Consider the following 19,993-nt stretch of genomic DNA (forward strand, 5'->3'; position numbering starts at 1 on the left):
GGCACAACAACAAGGTCCCGACATTCATGGCATGGTCTCAAGATCACAGAGCTCTGGCGGCAGACGCCTTAGTTCAGGATTGGTCGCAGTTTCAACTCCCTTATGTGTTTCCTCCTCTGGCACTGTTACCCAGAGTGTTACGCAAGATCAGGGCCGACTGCCGCCGCGCCATCCTCGTCGCTCCAGACTGGCCGAGGAGGTCGTGGTACCCGGATCTGTGGCATCTCACGGTCGGCCAACCGTGGGCACTACCAGACCGACCAGACTTGCTGTCTCAAGGGCCGTTTTTCCATCTGAATTCTGCGGCCCTCAACCTGACTGTGTGGCCATTGAGTCCTGGATCCTAGCGTCTTCAGGATTATCTCAAGAGGTCATTGCCACTATGAGACAGGCTAGGAAACAAACGTCCGCCAAGATCTACCACAGGACGTGGAAAATATTCTTGTCATGGTGCTCTGCTCAGGGTTTTTCTCCCTGGCCGTTTACCTTGCCCATTTTTCTGTCCTTCCTTCAATCCGGACTGGAAAAGGGTTTGTCGCTCGGCTCCCTTAAGGGACAAGTCTCTGCGCTCTCTGTGTTTTTTCAGAAGCGCCTAGCCAGACTTCCACAGGTTCGCACGTTCCTGCAGGGGGTTTGTCACATCGTCCCTCCTTACAAGCGTCCGTTAGAACCCTGGGATCTGAACAGGGTGCTGATGGTTCTTCAGAAACCACCGTTCGAGCCAATGAGGGATATCTCTCTCTCACGCCTTTCTCAGAAGGTGGTTTTCCTAGTAGCAGTCACTTCACTTCGGAGAGTGTCTGAGCTAGCAGCGTTGTCGTGCAAAGCCCCTTTCCTGGTGTTTCACCAGGACAAGGTGGTTCTGCGTCCGGTTCCGGAATTTCTCCCTAAGGTGGTATCCCCCTTTCATCTCAATCAGGATATCTCCTTACCCTCTTTTTGTCCTCATCCAGTTCACCAATGTGAAAAGGATTTGCTCTTGTTAGATCTGGTGAGAGCACTCAGATTCTACATTTCTCGTACGGCGCCCCTGCGCCGCTCGGATGCACTCTTTGTCCTTGTCGCTGGCCAGCGTAAAGGGACACAAGCTTCCAGATCAACCCTGGCTCGGTGGATCAAAGAACCAATTCTCGAGGCTTATCGTTCCTCGGGGCTTCCGGTTCCCTCAGGGCTGAAGGCCCATTCTACCAGGGCCGTGGGAGCGTCCTGGGCCTTGCGGCACCAGGCTACGGCTCAGCAGGTGTGTCAGGCAGCTACCTGGTCGAGCCTGCACACTTTCACGAAACACTATCAGGTGCATACCTATGCTTCGGCAGATGCCAGCCTAGGTAGGCGAGTCCTTCAGGCGGCGGTTGCCCACCTGTAGGACGGAGCCGTTTACGGCTCTATTATGAGGTATTAGTTACCCACCCAGGGACTGCTTTTGGACGTCCCAATGGTCTGGGTCTCCCAATGGAGCGACAAAGAAGAAGGGAATTTTGTTTACTTACCGTAAATTCCTTTTCTTCTAGCTCCAATTGGGAGACCCAGCACCCGCCCCTGTTTTTTGTGTACACATGTTGTTCATGTTGAATGGTTTCAGTTCTCCGATATTCCTTCGGATTGAATTTACTTTAAACCAATTTATAATTTTTTCCTCCTTCTTGCTTTTGCACCAAAACTGAGGAGCCCGTGAGCACGGGGGGTGTATAGGCAGAAGGGGAGGGGCGTTACACTTTTAGTGTAATACTTTGTGTGGCCTCCGGAGGCATAGCTATACACCAATGGTCTGGGTCTCCCAATTGGAGCTAGAAGAAAAGGAATTTACGGTAAGTAAACCAAATTCCCTTCTTTTTTTTCCTGTGCCACAGGATACACGCCATTTACCAGGATGGGGGTATATCATGAGCAGGATGGATGGGGGCATTTCATGAGCAGGATGGATGGAGGCATTTCATGAGCAGGATGGATGGGGGCATATCATGAGCAGGATGGATGGGGGCATATCATGAGCAGGATGGATGGGGGCATATCATTAGCAGGATGGATGGGGGCATATCTTGAGCAGGATGGATGGGGGCATATCTTGAGCAGGATGGATGGGGGCATATCTTGAGCAGGATGGATGGGGGCATTTCATGAGCAGGATGGATGTGGGCATATCTTGATCAGGATGGATGGGGGCATTTCATGAGCAGGATGGATGGGGGCATATCATGAGCAGGATGGATGGGGGCATTTCATGAGCAGGATGGATGGGGATGGGGGCATATCATGAGCAGGATGGATGGGGGCATATCATGAGCAGGATGGATGGGGGCATATCATGAGCAGGATGGATGGGGGCATATCATGAGCAGGATGGATGGGGGCATATCATGAGCAGGATGGATGGGGGCATATCATGAGCAGGATGGATGGGGGTATATTATTAGCAGGATGGGGGGTATATTATTAGCAGGATGGGGGGTATATCAGCAGGATCATATATAAGGCAGGAGGATCCTTATCAGAATGGGGTACCTTAGTAGAGAATTTGGGGCATTACCCCCATAACAGTGTCAGCAGCAGATCCTCGCCCCATAACAGTGTGTCATGACCATATTTTTTGGTTAAAATTTTATTTTCCTATTTTCCTCCTCTAAAACCAGGGTGCGTCTTATGGTCAGGTGCGTCTTATAGTCCGAAAAATACGGTAGTTAAACCTTAATCTCATCACAACAACGTTTTCCCACATGCTTTTGGCAGACTTGGTATAAGTTTTGGTAAAACATAGCCAGTCTGGCATATTTTTTCCACCTTGCCGCTCTAAACCACAGACCAGACAAATGAAGAAATATCAAGAGAAAATCCTCCTTGAATAGCTGAACTTTGAGGTTAATTGGAGTCACTGGTAAATTATGTCAGCTATGCACGGACTACTGTATAACAGGAGTATAGATGATATTTGGCTAATTCTGAACTCAACCACATCCCCAATTTATAAGTGAGTGTTCACACATGTGCAACCTCATTATTTTATTTTGGTTTCCATTTTCCTTTCTATGACTTCAAGTTTGTTTCACATTGGTATTGTCATATTATGGGTGACATTAAAAATGGACAAAGTTTTGAAATGTTTGTTCTCGGTATGATTTTTTTTTCTTTACATGGCAAAAACCTACCCTTTTAGCAGATGTGTAGTCTTATTTTATCCACTGTATAGCTATATTGAGATATACAGTATATCACAAAAGTGAATATCTTCCTCACATTTTTGTAAATAGTATATCCTTATGGAACAACACTGAAGATATGACACTTTAATACAATGTATTGTAGTCAGTGTACCGCAGGTGAGGCCTGTTCTGAGTGGACCCTCTCTTGTTAAACCGCTGTATGGTCTTGGCCACCATGCTGCAGCTCCGTGTTAGGGTGGTGACAAACTTCTTCTAGCCTAGGCCACATTTATGTATTCCAACAATTCATTTTTTCAGATCCTCAGAGAACTCTTTGCCATAAGGAGCCATGTTGAGCTTATGGCAACCAGTATGAGAGAGTGTGTGTGAGCGATAACACCAAATTTACCACCCAGTAGTAGTATACCAGCACAGGCGGTGCATTTCTTTTTTGGGGGTTATTTTTGCTTCACCATCTGAAAATGTTACAAGTGCAATGAGTTAAGTTATATGCACGTAGCTTCACCACTGTGGCTTGAATGTACCACCCTGGTAGTTGTTGGATGCTGCAGGTTACTGGGTGGTCCAAGGTGAAATATCCTTGGTTGTTTTTAAACTACACTGGAACCTCGGCTTACGAGTAGCTTGGTGTGCGAGTATTTCGCTATACGAGCAAAGCTTGCTGTAAATTTGTAACTCCGTTTACGAGCAAGCTTTTCTGTACGAGCAAATACTCACCGCATGCACTTCCGGCTCTGTACTTTAACTGCGCTCTGACCCGCTCTTGCAGTCCCTTATGAGTAACTTGGTGTGCAAGTATTTCGCTATACGAGCAAAGCTTGCTGTAAATTTGTAACTCCGTTTACGAGCAAGCTTTGCCGTATGAGCAAAATACTCACCGCACACACTTCCGGTTCCGTACTTTAACTGCGCTCTGACCCGCTCTTGCAGTCTGCACAAACATATACAAACATGCACACACACACATATATATTATGTTCACCTTAGCTACCTTCCGGTCCCTCGCCAGCCTCCTTTTTCTTGTAGTTCGCTGGTACAGGATGTGTATCGGGTAACCATCACGACCGATGCCGGAGCTTCCGCTGTCATCCGCTTCTCAAAGGCAGCGCGCTGACCAATCGGGGGCAAGCAGCTCGTGCCCTTGACGTCAGCGCTCTTGCAGTGGAAGCTCTGGTGTCGGTCGCGATGGTTACCCGATACACATCCTGTACCGGCGAACTACAAGAACAAGGAGGCCGGGGAGGGAGTTGGAACAATAGGGGACCAGGATAAGACATTGAACAATTGTGTAACAAGTTGTCTGAGCTTGCATTATTTCCTATGGGAAATCTTGCTTTGCTAGACGAGTAACTTGGTTCACAAGCACACTCCCAGAAAGGATTGTTCTCGATAACCAAGGTTCCACTGTATTCTTTACAGACATTGCGGCGTTTAGCTTGAATCTTTTTTCTTTACTCTAGTTATGTTTACCTATAATAAATGTATAACATTGTTCTTGTTTGTGGTTAAGGTTCAAAGAAGGCTTGAAGACGCTCGGCGTGCTTGAGACTATCCGGACCTACCCAACTGCCTTTTGGAGTGTTCTGTGCGTGAAGCCTGAGAAGCTGACATCAAAAGCGCTGGCCGACCTCTTCACCATCACATACCACAAGAACCTGAGACACGTTCAGAAGTGCAATGCTGTCAATGTTTGGGAGGAGTATTTAGAAGAGACAGAAGGTGAGTTTTGTTAAGTTCAAGGGGTTTTCCACTGTTACAAAACAAGAACATTGAAATCTTATTACCCATGTGACATAACAAAATTTGATAATACTCCCTTTTCTTTGTCGCTCCATTGGGAGACCCAGACAATTGGGTGTATAGCTTCTGCCTCCGGAGGCCACACAAAGTATTACACTTAAAAGTGTAAAGCCCCTCCCCTTCTGCCTATACACCCCCCCGTGCATCACGGGCTCCTCAGTTTTTATGCTTTGTGCGAAGGAGGCACACATGCACGCATAGCTCCACAATTTAGTCAGCAGCAGCTGCTGACTATATCGGATGGAAGAAAAGAGGGCCCATAACAGGGCCCCCAGCATGCTCCCTTCTCACCCCACTCTGGTCGGCGGTGTTAAGGTTGAGGTACCCATTGCGGGTACATAGGCAGGAGCCACATGCTGCTTTCCTTCCCCATCCCTTAAGGGCTCTGGGTGAAGTGGGATCCTAATCGGTCTCCAGACACTGGGACCGTGCTCCCTCCGCAGCCCCTGGGGAATCTGCTGGACAGGAGCCGGGTATCGTCAGGGACAAGGCCCTGCTACTGTAAGGTACTCTGTGTCCCCTTGGGGACGGCGCATGGAGCGCCCGTGTTATACACGCTGCAGCACTGCTGGGTGTGTTTGTGCGCCGGGACTACCGCGCTGGCCGCGCTTGTTTGCCGGCCGCGCTTATAACTTTAGTCCCCGGCTTCTGCGGCCTAGTACCACATACTCCCGCCCCCCGGCCTGCCAGTCAGGGGAAGGGAGGGACGCTGCACTGGACGTCAGCGCTGAGGGCTGGAGCATACTTTGTATCCTCCTCCCCCCTCACTGAGCACAGTGGGGCACCAGATTCCCGCACTTTTTAGGGCACGCCCACGGCCCCCTCCTCCTCACAGAACGCTGACAGCCATTCCTGTCAGCACTTCAGAAGCTGGAGAGGAGAGACACGGCTCTGGGAGGCCCAGGCAGGGAATCTGGTGGTCACACAACCGCTTTGGGCGGTCGGTAAGCCGCACCTGTTACTAGGTGCTGGCCCCCCGGGGTGCCGAAGTTTATATATATATATGCTTATAGGCTATACATATACTCTGTACGGTCGCACTGTTGTTTTTTGGCTATATACCCTCCCGGATTGTACTCTGAGGAGACAACAGCATGTCGTCCGCAAATAGCAAGGGTGCCAAAGCACAGGCTTACTTTGCAACCTGTACCTCATGTGCGGCTATGCTACCGGCAGGTTCCACCTACCCTCATTGTGTACAATGCTCGGCCCCTGCGGCACTTACTCAGCCGGAGCCTCTGCCACTGGTGGCCCAGGTGGAACCACCTGCTACCACTGTCCAGGTGACAGGGACGGAGTTTGCAGTATTCGCTGACAAACTTTCTGAGAGTATGGATAAATGGTCTGCTAGGATACTAGAAGCTTTGCAGTCCAGAACGGTAACACAGGCCCCGGGCACTGTGGAATAATTGACCCCAGGCCCCCCTCGGTTGGAGCGGCAAAGTGCTCCTGGGGTGACTCATAGGTCCCAAGGTGAGGTCTCCGACACGGACCGCAGTCCCAGACCGCCTAAGCGGGCTCGCTGGGAGCTTCCCTCGACCTCATCACACTGCTCAGGGTCTCAGCAGGAGGACTCTCTAGAGGATGAAGCGGAGGTGGCAGATCAGGATTCTGATCCTGAGGTCGCTCTCAACCTAGATACACCTGAGGGAGACGCCATAGTGAATGACCTTATAGCGTCCATCAATCAGGTGTTGGATCTTTCTCCCCCAGCTCCTCCAATTGAGGAGTCAGCTTCTCAGCAGGAGAAATTCCGTTTTAGGTTTCCCAAACGTACAATGAGTACGTTTCTGGATCACTCCGACTTCAGAGAGGCGGTACAGAAACACCGAGCTTGTCCAGATAAGCGCTTTTCTAAGCGCCTTAAGGACACACGTTATCCCTTCCCCCCTGACGTTGTCAAGGGTTGGGCTCAGTGTCCCAAGGTGGATCCTCCAGTCTCCAGACTGGCGGCCAGATCCATAGTTGCAGTGGAAGATGGGGCTTCACTCAAAGATGCCACTGACAGACAGATGGAACTCTGGCTGAAATCCATCTATGAAGCTATCGGCGCTTCCTTTGCTCCGGCATTCGCAGCCGTATGGGCACTCCAAGCTATCTCAGCTTGTCACTCGCAGATTGATGCAGTCACACGTGTCTCTGCTCCACAAGTGGTGTCCTTAACCTCTCAGGCGTCGGCATTTGCGTCCTACGCCATTAATGCTGTCCTGGACTCTGCGAGCCCTACGGCGGTAGCATCTGCCAATTCGGTGGCAGTCCGCAGGGCCTTGTGGCTACGTGAATGGAAGGCAGACTCTGCTTCCAAAAAGTTCTTAACCGGTTTGCCACTTTCTGGCGACCGCCTGTTTGGTGAGCGATTGGATGAAATCATTAAGCAATCCAAGGGAAAGGACTCATCCTTACCCCAGTCCAAACCAAACAGACCTCAACAACGGAAGGTACAATCGAGGTTTCGGTCCTTTCGGCCCGCGGCCAGGTCTCAATTCTCCTCGTCCAACAGGCCACAGAAGGGTCAGAGGGACTCCGATTCATGGCGGTCTAAGTCACGTCCTAAAAAGACCGCCGGAGGAACCGCTCACAAAGCGGCTTCCTCATGACTTTCGGCCTCTTCAAACCGCATCCTCGGTCGGTGGCAGGCTCTCCCGCTTTTGCGACGCCTGGCTGCCACAGGTACAAGACCGTTGGGTGAGAGACATTCTGTCTCACGGTTACAGGATAGAGTTCAGCTCTCGTCCTCCGACTCGTTTCTTCAGAACATCTCCGCCCCCCGAGCGAGCCGATGCTCTTCTTCAGGCGGTCAGCACTCTGAAGGCAGAAGGAGTGGTGATCCCTGTTCCTCTTCAGCAACAGGGTCACGGTTTTTTACTCCAACTTGTTTGTGGTGCCAAAAAAGGACGGATCTTTCCGTCCTGTTCTGGACCTAAAACTGCTCAACAAACACGTAAAAACCAGGCGGTTCCGGATGGAATCGCTCCGCTCCGTCATTGCCTCAATGTCCCAAGGAGATTTCCTAGCATCAATCGACATCAAAGATGCTTATCTCCACGTACCGATTGCACCAGAGCATCAGCGCTTCCTGCGTTTCGCCATAGGGGACGAACACCTTCAGTTCGTGGCACTGCCTTTTGGCCTGGCGACAGCCCCACGGGTTTTCACCAAGGTCATGGCAACAGTGGTAGCAGTCCTACACTCTCAGGGACACTCGGTGATCCCTTACTTAGACGATCTGCTTGTCAAGGCACCCTCTCGAGTGGCATGCCAACACAGCCTGGACATTGCTCTGGAGACACTCCAGAGATTCGGGTGGATCATCAATTTCCCAAAGTCAAATCTGACACCGGCCCAATCACTGACATATCTTGGCATGGAGTTTCATACTCTCTCAGCGATAGTGAAGCTTCCGCTGAACAAACAGCGTTCACTACAGACAGGGGTGCAATCTCTCCTTCAAGGCCAGTCACACCCCTTGAGGCGCCTCATGCATTTCCTAGGGAAGATGGTGGCAGCAATGGAGGCAGTTCCTTTTGCGCAGTTTCATCTGCGTCCACTTCAGTGGGACATTCTCCGCAAATGGGACAGGAAGTCGACGTCCCTCGACAGGAACGTCTCCCTTTCTCAGGCAGCCAAAGCCTCCCTTCGGTGGTGGCTTCTTCCCACTTCATTGTCGAAGGGGAAATCCTTCCTACCCCCATCCTGGGCGGTGGTCACGATGGACGCGAGTCTGTCAGGGTGGGGAGCGGTCTTTCTCCACCACAGAGCTCAGGGTACCTGGACTCAGCCGGAGTCCTCCCTACAGATCAATGTTCTGGAGATAAGGGCAGTGTATCTTGCCCTGAAGGCGTTCCAGCCGTGGCTGGAAGGCAAGCAGATCCGAATTCAGTCGGACAACTCCACCGCGGTGGCATACATCAACCACCAAGGCGGAACACGCAGTCGGCAAGCCTTCCAGGAAGTCCGGCGGATTCTGCTGTGGGTGGAAGCCACAGCATCCACCATATTCGCAGTTCACATCCCGGGCGTAGAAAACTGGGAAGCAGACTTTCTCAGTCGCCAGGGCATGGACGCAGGGGAATGGTCCCTTCATCCAGACGTGTTTCAAGAGATCTGTTGCCGCTGGGGGATGCCGGACGTCGACCTAATGGCGTCACGGCACAACAACAAGGTCCCGGCATTCATGGCACGGTCTCAAGATCACAGAGCTCTGGCGGCGGACGCATTAGTTCAGGATTGTTCGCAGTTCCAACTGCCTTATGTGTTTCCTCCTCTGGCACTGCTGCCCAGAGTGTTACGCAAGATCAGGTCCGACTGCCGTCGCGCCATCCTCGTCGCTCCAGATTGGCCGAGGAGGTCGTGGTACCCGGATCTGTGGCATCTCACGGTGGGCCAACCGTGGGCACTACCAGACCGACCAGATTTGCTGTCTCAAGGGCCGTTTTTCCATCTGAATTCTGCGGCCCTCAACCTGACTGTGTGGCCATTGAGTCCTGGATCCTAGCGTCTTCAGGGTTATCTCAAGAGGTCATTGCCACTATGAGACAGGCCAGGAAACCAACGTCCGCCAAGATCTACCACAGGACGTGGAGGATATTCTTATCCTGGTGCTCTGATCAGGGTTTTACTCCCTGGCCATTTGCCTTGCCCACTTTTCTTTCCTTCCTTCAATCCGGATTGGAAAAGGGTTTGTCTCTCGGCTCCCTTAAGGGACAGGTCTCAGCGCTCTGTATTTTTTTAGAAGCGCCTAGCCAGACTTCCACAGGTACGCACGTTCCTGCAGGGGGTTTCTCACATAGTCCCTCCTTACAAGCGTCCGTTAGAACCCTGGGATCTGAACAGGGTGCTGATGGCACTTCAGAAACCACCGTTCGAGCCAATGAAAGATATTTCTCTTTCACGCCTTTCGCAGAAAGTGGTCTTCCTAGTAGCAGTCACATCACTTCGGAGAGTGTCTGAGCTAGCAGCGCTGTCATGCAAAGCCCCTTTCCTGGTGTTTCACCAGGACAAGGTGGTTCAGCGACCGGTTCCGGAATTTCTCCCGAAGGTGGTATCCCCCTTTCATCTCAATCAGGATATCTCTTTACCTTCTTTTTGTCCTCATCCAGTTCACCAATGTGAAAAGGATTTGCACTTGTTAGATCTGGTGAGAGCACTCAGACTCTACATTTCTCGTACGGCGCCCCTGCGCCGCTCGGATGCACTCTTTGTCCTTGTCGCTGGCCAGCGTAAAGGGTTACAGGCTTCCAAGTCAACCCTGGCTCGGTGGATCAAGGAACCAATTCTCGAAGCCTACCGTTCTTCTGGGCTTCCGATTCCCTCAGGGCTGAAGGCCCATTCTACCAGAGCCGTGGGTGCGTCCTGGGCTTTGCGGCACCAGGCTACGGCTCAGCAGGTGTGTCAGGCGGCTACCTGGTCGAGCCTGCACACTTTCACGAAACACTATCAGGTGCATACCTATGCCTCGGCAGATGCCAGCCTAGGTAGGCGAGTCCTGCAGGCGGCGGTTGCCCACCTGTAGGAAGGGGCCGTTTTTATGGCTCTATTACGAGGTATTATTTTACCCACCCAGGGACTGCTTTTGGACGTCCCAATTGTCTGGGTCTCCCAATGGAGCGACAAAGAAGGGAATTTTGTTTACTTACCGTAAATTCCTTTTCTTCTAGCTCCAATTGGGAGACCCAGCACCCGCCCTTGTTCCCTTCGGGCTGTTGTTCTTTGTGTACACATGTTGTTCATGTTGAATGGTTTTCAGTTCTCCGAACTTCCTTCGGATTGAATTTACTTTAGACCAATTTATAAGTTTTCCTCCTTCCTGCTTTTGCACCAAAACTGAGGAGCCCGTGATGCACGGGGGGGTGTATAGGCAGAAGGGGAGGGGCTTTACACTTTTAAGTGTAATACTTTGTGTGGCCTCCGGAGGCAGAAGCTATACACCCAATTGTCTGGGTCTCCCAATTGGAGCTAGAAGAAAAGGAATTTACGGTAAGTAAACAAAATTCCCTTCTTCCCTTTGTGGTCTGGTGACTGCTGTCAGTCGCTGCTCATGTCCTGGGTTTTGGCTGCAATGGTGAATTCTTGTCACCAGTGGCAGAGATCAGTGGTCCATGCTGTCTACATTGGTGGAGCTCAGTGGTTATCTGCAGCAATGATGTGCGCTATTGAGGCAACGGCGTCACTTTTGCAGCCAATACACAGGGACAGAGATGGACAGCTGGAGCTGGATCAGGGGAAAGGGAGTATTGGGTCTTGTGCCCACGTTGCAGTTTTTTTTGGGGGGTTTTCTGTGTGTTTTTTCCTTGCTTTTTTTAATCACTACTGCAAGGAAAAAGCATCCCAGAAAGATATATGAAAATTGTAACTTGCTGTGCACACGTTGTTTCTTTTTCCTTGCAGATTTTGTTGCTGAAAAAGCAGCGTGTCAATTATTTTTGTTCATTTCCTCAGTTTCTATAATCCACTGCAATGCTTTCACTACAGTGGATTATAGCGCAGCATTTTGCCTCACATACTGTGCATACAGCATGGTGTGTGAGGCTCTCCATAGCTCAGTAACCTGGGGTGGTCAATGTGATGACTCAGGGTTACTATGGCAGTGATCGGGTCCCTCTGATCACATCCAGGGACCCCATCACTCTCCCTGCATTCTGAATGCTGTGGTCACACTGTTCGCAGCATTTAGGGGGTTAAACTGCGCAGGTGTCACTCCGGGCAGAGAGCCAGGTCCTAGTTGTAACATCGGCCGGAGACCTGGCGGTGATCACAAGGGTACAGAATCTGAACCCCCATGCTTGCCATGATTAAAAAAACACACACAAAGTAGTGTGGGGAAAAAAGCATGTGGAAAAAAAAAACAAACATGCAAACGCGATAAAAAATGCGTGCTTTTTCAGCTGCTTTTTTCTGCCAAAACATGCGTTTTTATGTCCAGAATTTCTGCACATAAAAAGGCAATGTCTGCACAGAGCCATAACAGGTCTTATTTGACATGGTACTATTGTTTTGGGACCACTGCTGCAGAATTGTAAAATGCCTTTAATAAGATGCATGCTTTCTGAAGCCATATCAGTTTTGCATCTGTTCTTAGTCTTTCATTATAACTGTGTAAATTAGTGCATGAACCTAAATCCTGCACTGTTATTGAAGTATTGCGCCAGGGTTTTGTATTTTTTTTCCACTGCTGGAGTGGTCCTTTTAATCTACATCGCTTTCACCACTTCTACTCGCCCTCCAGCATTTTCATCCTTTTTTAGCTACGTTCCTATAGGGCCATTTTGTACCCATAATTTTGGACTGGCCGGAAGTCAGAAGTTATGTCACAAGCTCTCTGCATTTCCGAGGCCAGAACGAGGCTCTCATAGACTTGTATTGAATTGTGACACCCCCCCCCCATGAAACGCTGGAGCTGCCGGCAGGTCACAAATCACAGGAGAGCGACAGTGATAGAAAATGAAGCCAAGGACACATGAGTATAAGACAGGGGGCAGGGGACTTGTATTTAAAGTACCACTCCAGCACTGAAATAAAAACAAAACATTGAAGTGGGGGTTTAATAAAAAGACGAGAAGGTGCCCAGTTGGGGTCTTCAGTGGGGAAATCTAATGTGTAGCTCTGTCATATAGATGGATACATTTGCCATTGATTCCAACTGAAAGACAAAAAATATTATGCAGTACTTTTTTCCCAAAAATACTTTCGCATTGGAAATCATGGCGAAAATGTTTGGCAAAAAAGCAATTTCTTGACAACTGTCCTATCTATATAAGTCTTTGGGTGTTTGGTATATCGCACAATAGTATGTATAGTCTAATACGCAGAACTTGCACAGATAAGTCTGACAGTGTAATCATCTGTTCGGTGCTGGAGAAAATAAACGGGTTTAACGCCGCACTAATGCCAAAAAGAAAACAAATGTTGATTAATGATATCTTCCATAGGTCGACGTGTTTCTGGATCCAGTCCCCTTCTTCAGGACCAAGAGAAATAAACCATATGACACTGTTGATTCTCTTGGTCCTGAAGAAGGGAACTGAATCCCAGAAACGCATCGACCTATGGAAGAAAGATATCATTAATCAACAATTTTTTCCTTTTCTTTATCGTTCCTATGGGAGACCCAGACATTGGGTGTATAGCTTCTGCCTCCGGAGGACACACAAAGTACTACACTAAAAAGTGTAGCTCCTCCCTCTGAGCATATACACCCCCTGGTTAACCAGATCTAGCCAGTTCATTGCTTTGTGTTCAGGAGGCATACATCCATACACATGCATTCTCATCTGAGTTTTCATTTTTGGAAAGTTTTTGAAGAAAAGCGGGTCCAAGTCTGGACTCCCGGCATGTCCCTTCTCACCCCACTGTGTCGGCGGTGCTGTTAAGGTTGATTTACAAGGCTGGAGCCTTACATGCCGCGCTCCTTCACCATCCCTCGGGCTCTGGCTTGAAGTGGGAGCCAGCACGGTTCTCCATGCTTTGCAGGAGACCGGTCTCCATCCACAGCCCTTCAGGATCCTGCTGGACGGAGCACTCATCCACCAGGGAAATGGCCCTGCGTCTCAGCAAGCTAAGTACCTGAGACGTTTATATTGTGGGTGTCCCGGTACTTTATTATGGTGGGAGAGTGTGCTGTGTAACTTTTGTGACATTTCCGGCCGGTTCTCTGGCTGTCGCCTGAGAACCGCGCCGATGGTGCCTGCGCGCCGGCCGCATCGCTTAAATTTAGGCCCCGGCTTCACCGGAGGCCTACTTTCGTTTTCACTGCCCTCGCATGTCAATCATGCAGAGGGACAGTGCGGCTCCGCCCAGCGGCCGTTCGGTACAGGGGAGGGACACTCCTCTCTGAGTACATGTCCCCTCCCCTGTAAATCTCCTTGGCCCTCCAGATCCCGCTCTCAGAGCAGGCCACGCCCCCTCTCCTTGCTCCGGCGCCATTTTCTCAGCGTTTTTCTCTGGATCAGCGCTGGCTGCAGCATCCCCGCTAAGCTGCTTGGGGGTCCGGGCTGTGGATCTGGAGGGCACACAAACGGTCTGGTAAGCCACAACCTCCGGTTGTGGACCTTCATATATACTCTCTAGGGGTCATTCTGGCTCAGAACCCCCACTTCAGCAGCATGTCTCACACAAGGAGCAAGGCTGTACTCAATATGCACTGCATGTAAGCTCGTACTGCCTGAACCGAGCACCTATCCACATTGTGATGCCTGCTCTAACATGGTGGTGCCTCAGCCTGGAGTCTCACCCCCAGTGGTCCCTCCGGCTGCTCCGGCTCCGGTGGCTGAACCCCCGGCTTGGGTAGAATCCTTCTCTAAGTCAATCTCCCAGTCTTTTGCCGACTCCATGGGACAGCTGTCCCGGACTCTGCTGAGCATGCATCAGCCCCCTTCACAGGGTGCCCCTGCTGCTAGGACTCGCTCGGCAGAGCTCACAGAGGATTCCTCATCTGGTCCCAGACCCCGTCCTCCTAAAAGGAGACGCAGGGTCCCCTCTCCTTCCTCGTCCCGCGGCTCTGATTCACAAGCTGACTCGCAGGACGAGGCGGATGCCTTTACTGGGGTCTCGGACGCTACCTCCATGTGCCCCATTGATCTGTCCGAATGTGACGCAGATGTTGGTGATTTGATTGCGTCCATTAATTCTGTACTGGACCTCAATCCGCCAGTATCAGAGGAGCAACACTCTCTGGCAGAAAAGCACCAGTTTACCTTGCCTAAGAGGACAAAGAGTGTGTTCTTTAACCACTCCAGTTTTCAGGCTGCTGTGACCAAGCCCAGGGCCTGCCCTGACAAACGCTTGCCTAAGCGTGGTTCTGATGACCGTTTTCCCTTTCCACCTGAGGTGGTCAAGGAGTGGGCTCATTCACCAAAGGTAGACCCTCCGGTGTCTAGACTCTCAGCCCGGACTGTTGTATCAGTGGCTGATGGCACCTCTCTTAAGGATTCCACTGACCGCCAGGTTGACCTTCTGGCCAAATCTGTATATGAGGCGGCAGGGGCCTCGTTCTCCCCATCTTTTGCAGCAGTGTGGGCTCTCAAGGCCATCTCTGCTTCTCTAGAGGAGATGCATTCCCTCACCAGGGAATCTATGCCCGAAATGGTTGCCTTAACTTCCAGGCTTCAGTCTTTTCATCCTATGCCATGTCTGCCATGCTGGAGGCTTCTTACCGCACTGCGGTGGCTTCAGGTAATACCCTCGCTATCCGCAGGATCTTGTGGCTTCGAAAGTGGAAGGCAGATGCTTCTTCAAAGAAGTACCTGGCTGGGCTTCCTTTTGCTGGATCCAGGCTATTCGGTGAACAACTGGATGAAATTATTAAGGAAGCTACTGGCGGGAAGAGTACTTCCATGCCACAAACTAAAACCAGGAAGCCTGCCCAGGGTAGGAACCATTCGAGGTTTCGTTCCTTTCGTTCCTCCAACTGGTCATCCTCTAAGCCGTCGGCCTCATCCACTAACTCAGCCAAGGACTAAAAACCCAACTGGCGCACAAAGCCGCGTCCACAAAAGTCCGCAGGAGCTGCTGCCACTAAGGCAGCCTCCTCTTGACTACCTGGCCGCGCCAGCAACGTCCTTAGTCGGTGGCAGGCTCTCCCACTTTGGCGACGTGTGGTTTCAACACGTCTCCGATCAGTGGGTGCGGGATATCATCTCCCACGGCTACAGGATAGACTTCTCTTCCAGCCCGCCAAACAGATTTTTTCTGTCAACTCCCCCCTGCTCCAAGGCCGCCGCCTTCTCTCAGGCCGTGGCATCCTTGCAGGCCAACGGAGTAATTGTACCGGTTCCCACCCGGGAACGGTTCAGAGGTTTCTACTCAAATCTCTTCCTAGTCCCCAAAAAGGACGGTTCCTTCCGGCCCATCCTGGATCTCAAGCTTCTCAACAAGCATGTTCAGGTTCGGCATTTTCGCATGGAGTCTCTGCGATCAGTCATTGCCTCAATGACCCAAGGAGATTTCCTGGCATCCATCGACATCAGAGATGCCTATCTGCATGTGCCAATTGCAGTTTCACACCAGCGTTGGCTACGTTTTGCAATCTGAGAGGAACAATTCCAATTCGTGGCTCTCCCCTTCGGTTTAGCCACGGCCCCTCAAGTATTCACCAAGGTCATGGCAGCAGTGGTTGCGGTTCTGCACCTCCAGGGGGTGGCAGTGATTCCTTACCTGGACGACCTTCTAGTCAAGGCTTCATCCAGCGCAGACTGTCAGCGGAGTGTCTCGCTCACTCTCGCCACTCTAACCCAATTTGGGTGGCTTGTCAATCTGCCCAAATCCACTCTGACTCCGACCCAGAGGCTCACGTACCTAGGGATGCAGTTCGAGACTCTGCCGGCACTTGTGAAGCTGCCCTTAGTCAAACAGCCCCTTCATCTGGCGGTTTGCTCTCTGCTGAGGCTCCGCCGTCATTCCATCAGGCACCTCATGCAGGTGCTGGGTCAGATGGTGACGTCAATGGAAGCGGTTCCCTTTGCCAGTTCCATCTGCGTTCCCTGCAGCTGGACATTCTCCGCTGTTGGGACAAGCGGACCTCTTCCTTGCACAGGCTGGTGGCTCTGTCGCCACAGACCAGGAGCTCTCTTCAGTGGTGGCTTCGGCCCCTCTCTCTGTCCCAGGGACGCTCCTTTCTGGCCCCGTCCTGGGTGATTCTCACCACGGATGCCAGTCTATCCGGCTGGGGAGCAGTGTTTCTCCACCACCGAGCACAGGGCACTTGGACTCCGTCCGAATCAGCCCTCTCGATCAAGGTGCTGGAAATCAGGGCTGTACTCCTAGATCTCGTAGTTTTTCACCACCTGTTGGCGGGCAGGCACATTCGTGTCCAGTCAGACAACGCGACAGCAGTTGCCTACCTCAATCACCAAGGCGGGACTCGCAGCCACCTAGCAATGTCGGAAGTTCAACGTATCCTTCAGTGGACGGAGGACTCCAGGTCCACCATATCCGCAGTCCACATCCCAGGCTTAGAAAACTGGGAGGCAGACAGCGGCGAGTGGGCCCTGCATCCGGCAGTGTTCCGGTCAATCTGCCGCAAGTGGGGCACTCCGGAAGTGGATCTGATGGCATCCCGGCACAACAACAAGGTCCCGGTTTACGTGGCTCGCTCCCACGATCCTCAGGCCTTGGCAGCGGACGCGCTGGTTCAAGATTGGTCCCAGTTCCGTCTGGCCTACGTGTTTTCCCCTCTAGCTCTCTTTCCCAGAGTCCTGCGCAAGATCAGAATGGATGGCCGTCGGGTCATAATCATTGCTCCAGACTGGCCCAGGCGAGCTTGGTTCCCAGACCTGCTCCGTCTGTCCGTAGAGGTGCCGTGGCATCTCCTGGACCGCCCAGACCCTCACAGGGTCCGTTTTCCGCCAGAATTCTGCGGCTCTCAGATTGACGGCGTGGCTCTTGAGCCCTGGATCCTTACGGCTTCAGGCATTCCTTCTGAAGTCATCTCCACTATGACTCGGAAGTCTTCCTCGGCAAAAATCTATCACAGGACTTGGAGAATTTTCCTGTCCTGGTGTCGCTCTTCCGACCATGCTCCTTGGCCTTTTTCCTTGCCGACCCTTCTGTCCTTTCTACAGTCCGGTCTGCAGCTAGGACTATCCCTCAATTCCCTCAAGGGACAAGTCTCGGCTCTGTCAGTGCTGTTCCAGCGGCGTATCGCCCGGCTGGCTCAGGTGCGCACCTTCATGCAAGGTGCGTCTCACATCATTCCGCCTTACCGGCGGCCCTTGGATCCCTGGGACCTCAATCTGGTCCTCACGGCCTTGCAGAAACCCCCCTTTGAGCCTCTTAGGGAGGTTTCTTTGTCTCGTCTTTCACAGAAAGTGGTCTTTCTGGTGGCCATAATTTCTCTCAGGAGAGTCTCTGATTTGGCTGCGCTCTCTTCGGAGTCACCTTTTTTGGTGTTTCATCAAGACAAGGTGGTTCTCCGTCCGACTCCGGATTTTCTCCCTAAGGTGGTTTCTCCTTTCCACCTTAACCAGGACATTTCCCTGCCTTCCTTTTGTCCGGCTCTTGTTCATCGCTTTGAAAAATCGTTGCATACTCTGGATCTGGTGCGGGCGCTCCGGACCTATGTGTCTCGCACTGCTGTTCTTAGGCGGTGCACTTCTCTTTTTGTGCTAACCACAGGTCGGCGTAAGGGCCTCTCGGCTTCTAAGCCGACCTTAGCTCGCTGGATTAGGTCGGCCATTTCCGATGCCTACCTGTGTACTCAGGTGCCTCCCCCGCTGGGGATCAAGGCACACTCGACCAGAGCTGTCGGTGCCTCTTGAGCTTTCAGGCACCAGGCTACGGCTCAACAAGTCTGTCAGGCTGCCACTTGGACTAGCCTGCATACCTTTTCAAAGCACTACCAAGTGCATGCTCATGCTTCGGCAGATGCGAGCTTGGGCAGACGCATCCTTCAGGCGGCTGTCGCCCATTTGTGAAGTTAGGCTCCGCCTACTTCTCAGTTTCTGTTTATTCCCACCCATGGACTGCTTTGAGACGTCCCAGTGTCTGGGTCTCCCATAGGAACGATAAAGAAAAAGAGAATTTTGTTTACTTACCGTAAATTCTTTCTTCATCGTTCCTTATGGGAGACCCAGACCATGGGTGTATAGCTTCTGCCTCCGGAGGACACACAAAGTACTACACTAAAAGTGTAGCTCCTCCCTCCGAGCATATACACTCCCCGGATGACCAATCCAACCAGTTCAATGCTTTGTGTTCAGGAGGTCACACACACACATGCATCCTCTGATGTTTGATTTTTGATTTCAAAGATTTGGAAGAAAAGCGGGTCCAATCTGGACTCCCGGCATGTCCCTTCTCACCCCACTGTGTCGGCGGTGCTGTTAAGGTTGATTTTACAAGGCTGGAGCCTTCACATGCTGCGCTCCTTCACCATCCCCTGAGGCTCTGGCTTGAAGTGGGAGCCATCACGGTTCTCACTGCTTTGCAGGAGACCGGTCTCCATCCGCAGCCCTATTCAGGATCCTGTCGGACGGAGCGCTCACCTCCCAGGGACCTGGCACCTGCGTCTCACAAGCTAAGTACTGAGACGTTATTACCACAGACAGTGGTCTTTCCAGGGGTCCCTTGTACTTTATATTTTGGGGAGAGTGTGTTTTATGACTGTGTTAACATTTCCGGCCGGTTCTCCAGTTTTCACTGGAGAACCGCGCCGATGGTGCCTGCATGCTGGCCACATGTTTAAATCTAGGCCCCGGCTTCGCCTGAGGCCTACTTTCGGTTTCACTCCCCCTGCATGTCAGTCATGCAGAGGGACAGTGTGGCTCCGCCCAGCGGCTGTTCAGCACAGGGGAGGACACTCCTCACTGAGGAAAGATTCCCTCCCCTGTATACCTCATTTGTCCTCCGGATCCAGCTCTCAGAGTAGGCCCCGCCCCCTCTCCTCGCTCCGGCGCCATTTTCTCGGCGTTCTCAATGTCTGCATAACACATTGTGACAAATGGGGGCCTTGGGCTGGGGGATCTGGAGGGCACAGAGATGTCCCTATGTTAAACGGTCTGGCAAGCCACAACCTCCGGTTGTGCAATTGCTTATATACTCTGTTTACATACTCTGCTGGGGGTCATTCTGGACAGGAGCCCCCACTTCTGCAGCATGTCTCACATCAGAGCAAGGCTGCAAGGCTGTTCTTATTATGCACTGCATGTAGATCTGTCTGTACCGAGCACATAACCACATTGTGATGCTTGCTCTAACATAGTGGTCCCTCAGCCTAGAAGCTCATCAGTGGTCCCTCCAGCTGCTCCGGCTCCGGTGTCTGATCCCCCGGTTTGGGCAGAATCCCTTTCTCCAGGGGACAGCTGTCCCGGACACTGCTGAGCATGCATCAGCCCCCTTCTCAGGGCGCTTCTGCTGCTACGGCTCGCTCAGCAAAGCTCACAGAGGATTCTTCATCTGGTCTCAGTCCCCGTCCTCCTAAAATGGAGTCGCAGGGTCCCCTTTCCTTCCTCGTCCCGCAGCTCTGATTCACGAGCCGACTCGCAGGACGAGGAGGATGCCTTTACTAGGGGCTCGGACGGATCTGTCCGAAGGTGACGCAG

The 19,993-nt window shown here is 51.8% G+C and overlaps 1 protein-coding gene across 2 annotated transcripts in view; it reads left to right on the top strand.

Annotated features, from left to right (window-relative positions):
• Positions 1 to 19,993, top strand: part of G2E3 (G2/M-phase specific E3 ubiquitin protein ligase) — a 196,808-nt gene that overhangs the window by 163,481 nt on the left and 13,334 nt on the right. For both annotated transcript variants that reach the window (XM_075330240.1, XM_075330239.1), the window contains exon 15: positions 4,669 to 4,877. In XM_075330240.1, the coding sequence (XP_075186355.1) occupies positions 4,669 to 4,877 (209 nt within the window). The remainder of the gene's footprint in view (positions 1 to 4,668; positions 4,878 to 19,993) is intronic.

Source organism: Anomaloglossus baeobatrachus, chromosome 12 (assembly GCF_048569485.1).
Source record: "Anomaloglossus baeobatrachus isolate aAnoBae1 chromosome 12, aAnoBae1.hap1, whole genome shotgun sequence".
NCBI lineage: Eukaryota > Metazoa > Chordata > Amphibia > Anura > Aromobatidae > Anomaloglossus > Anomaloglossus baeobatrachus.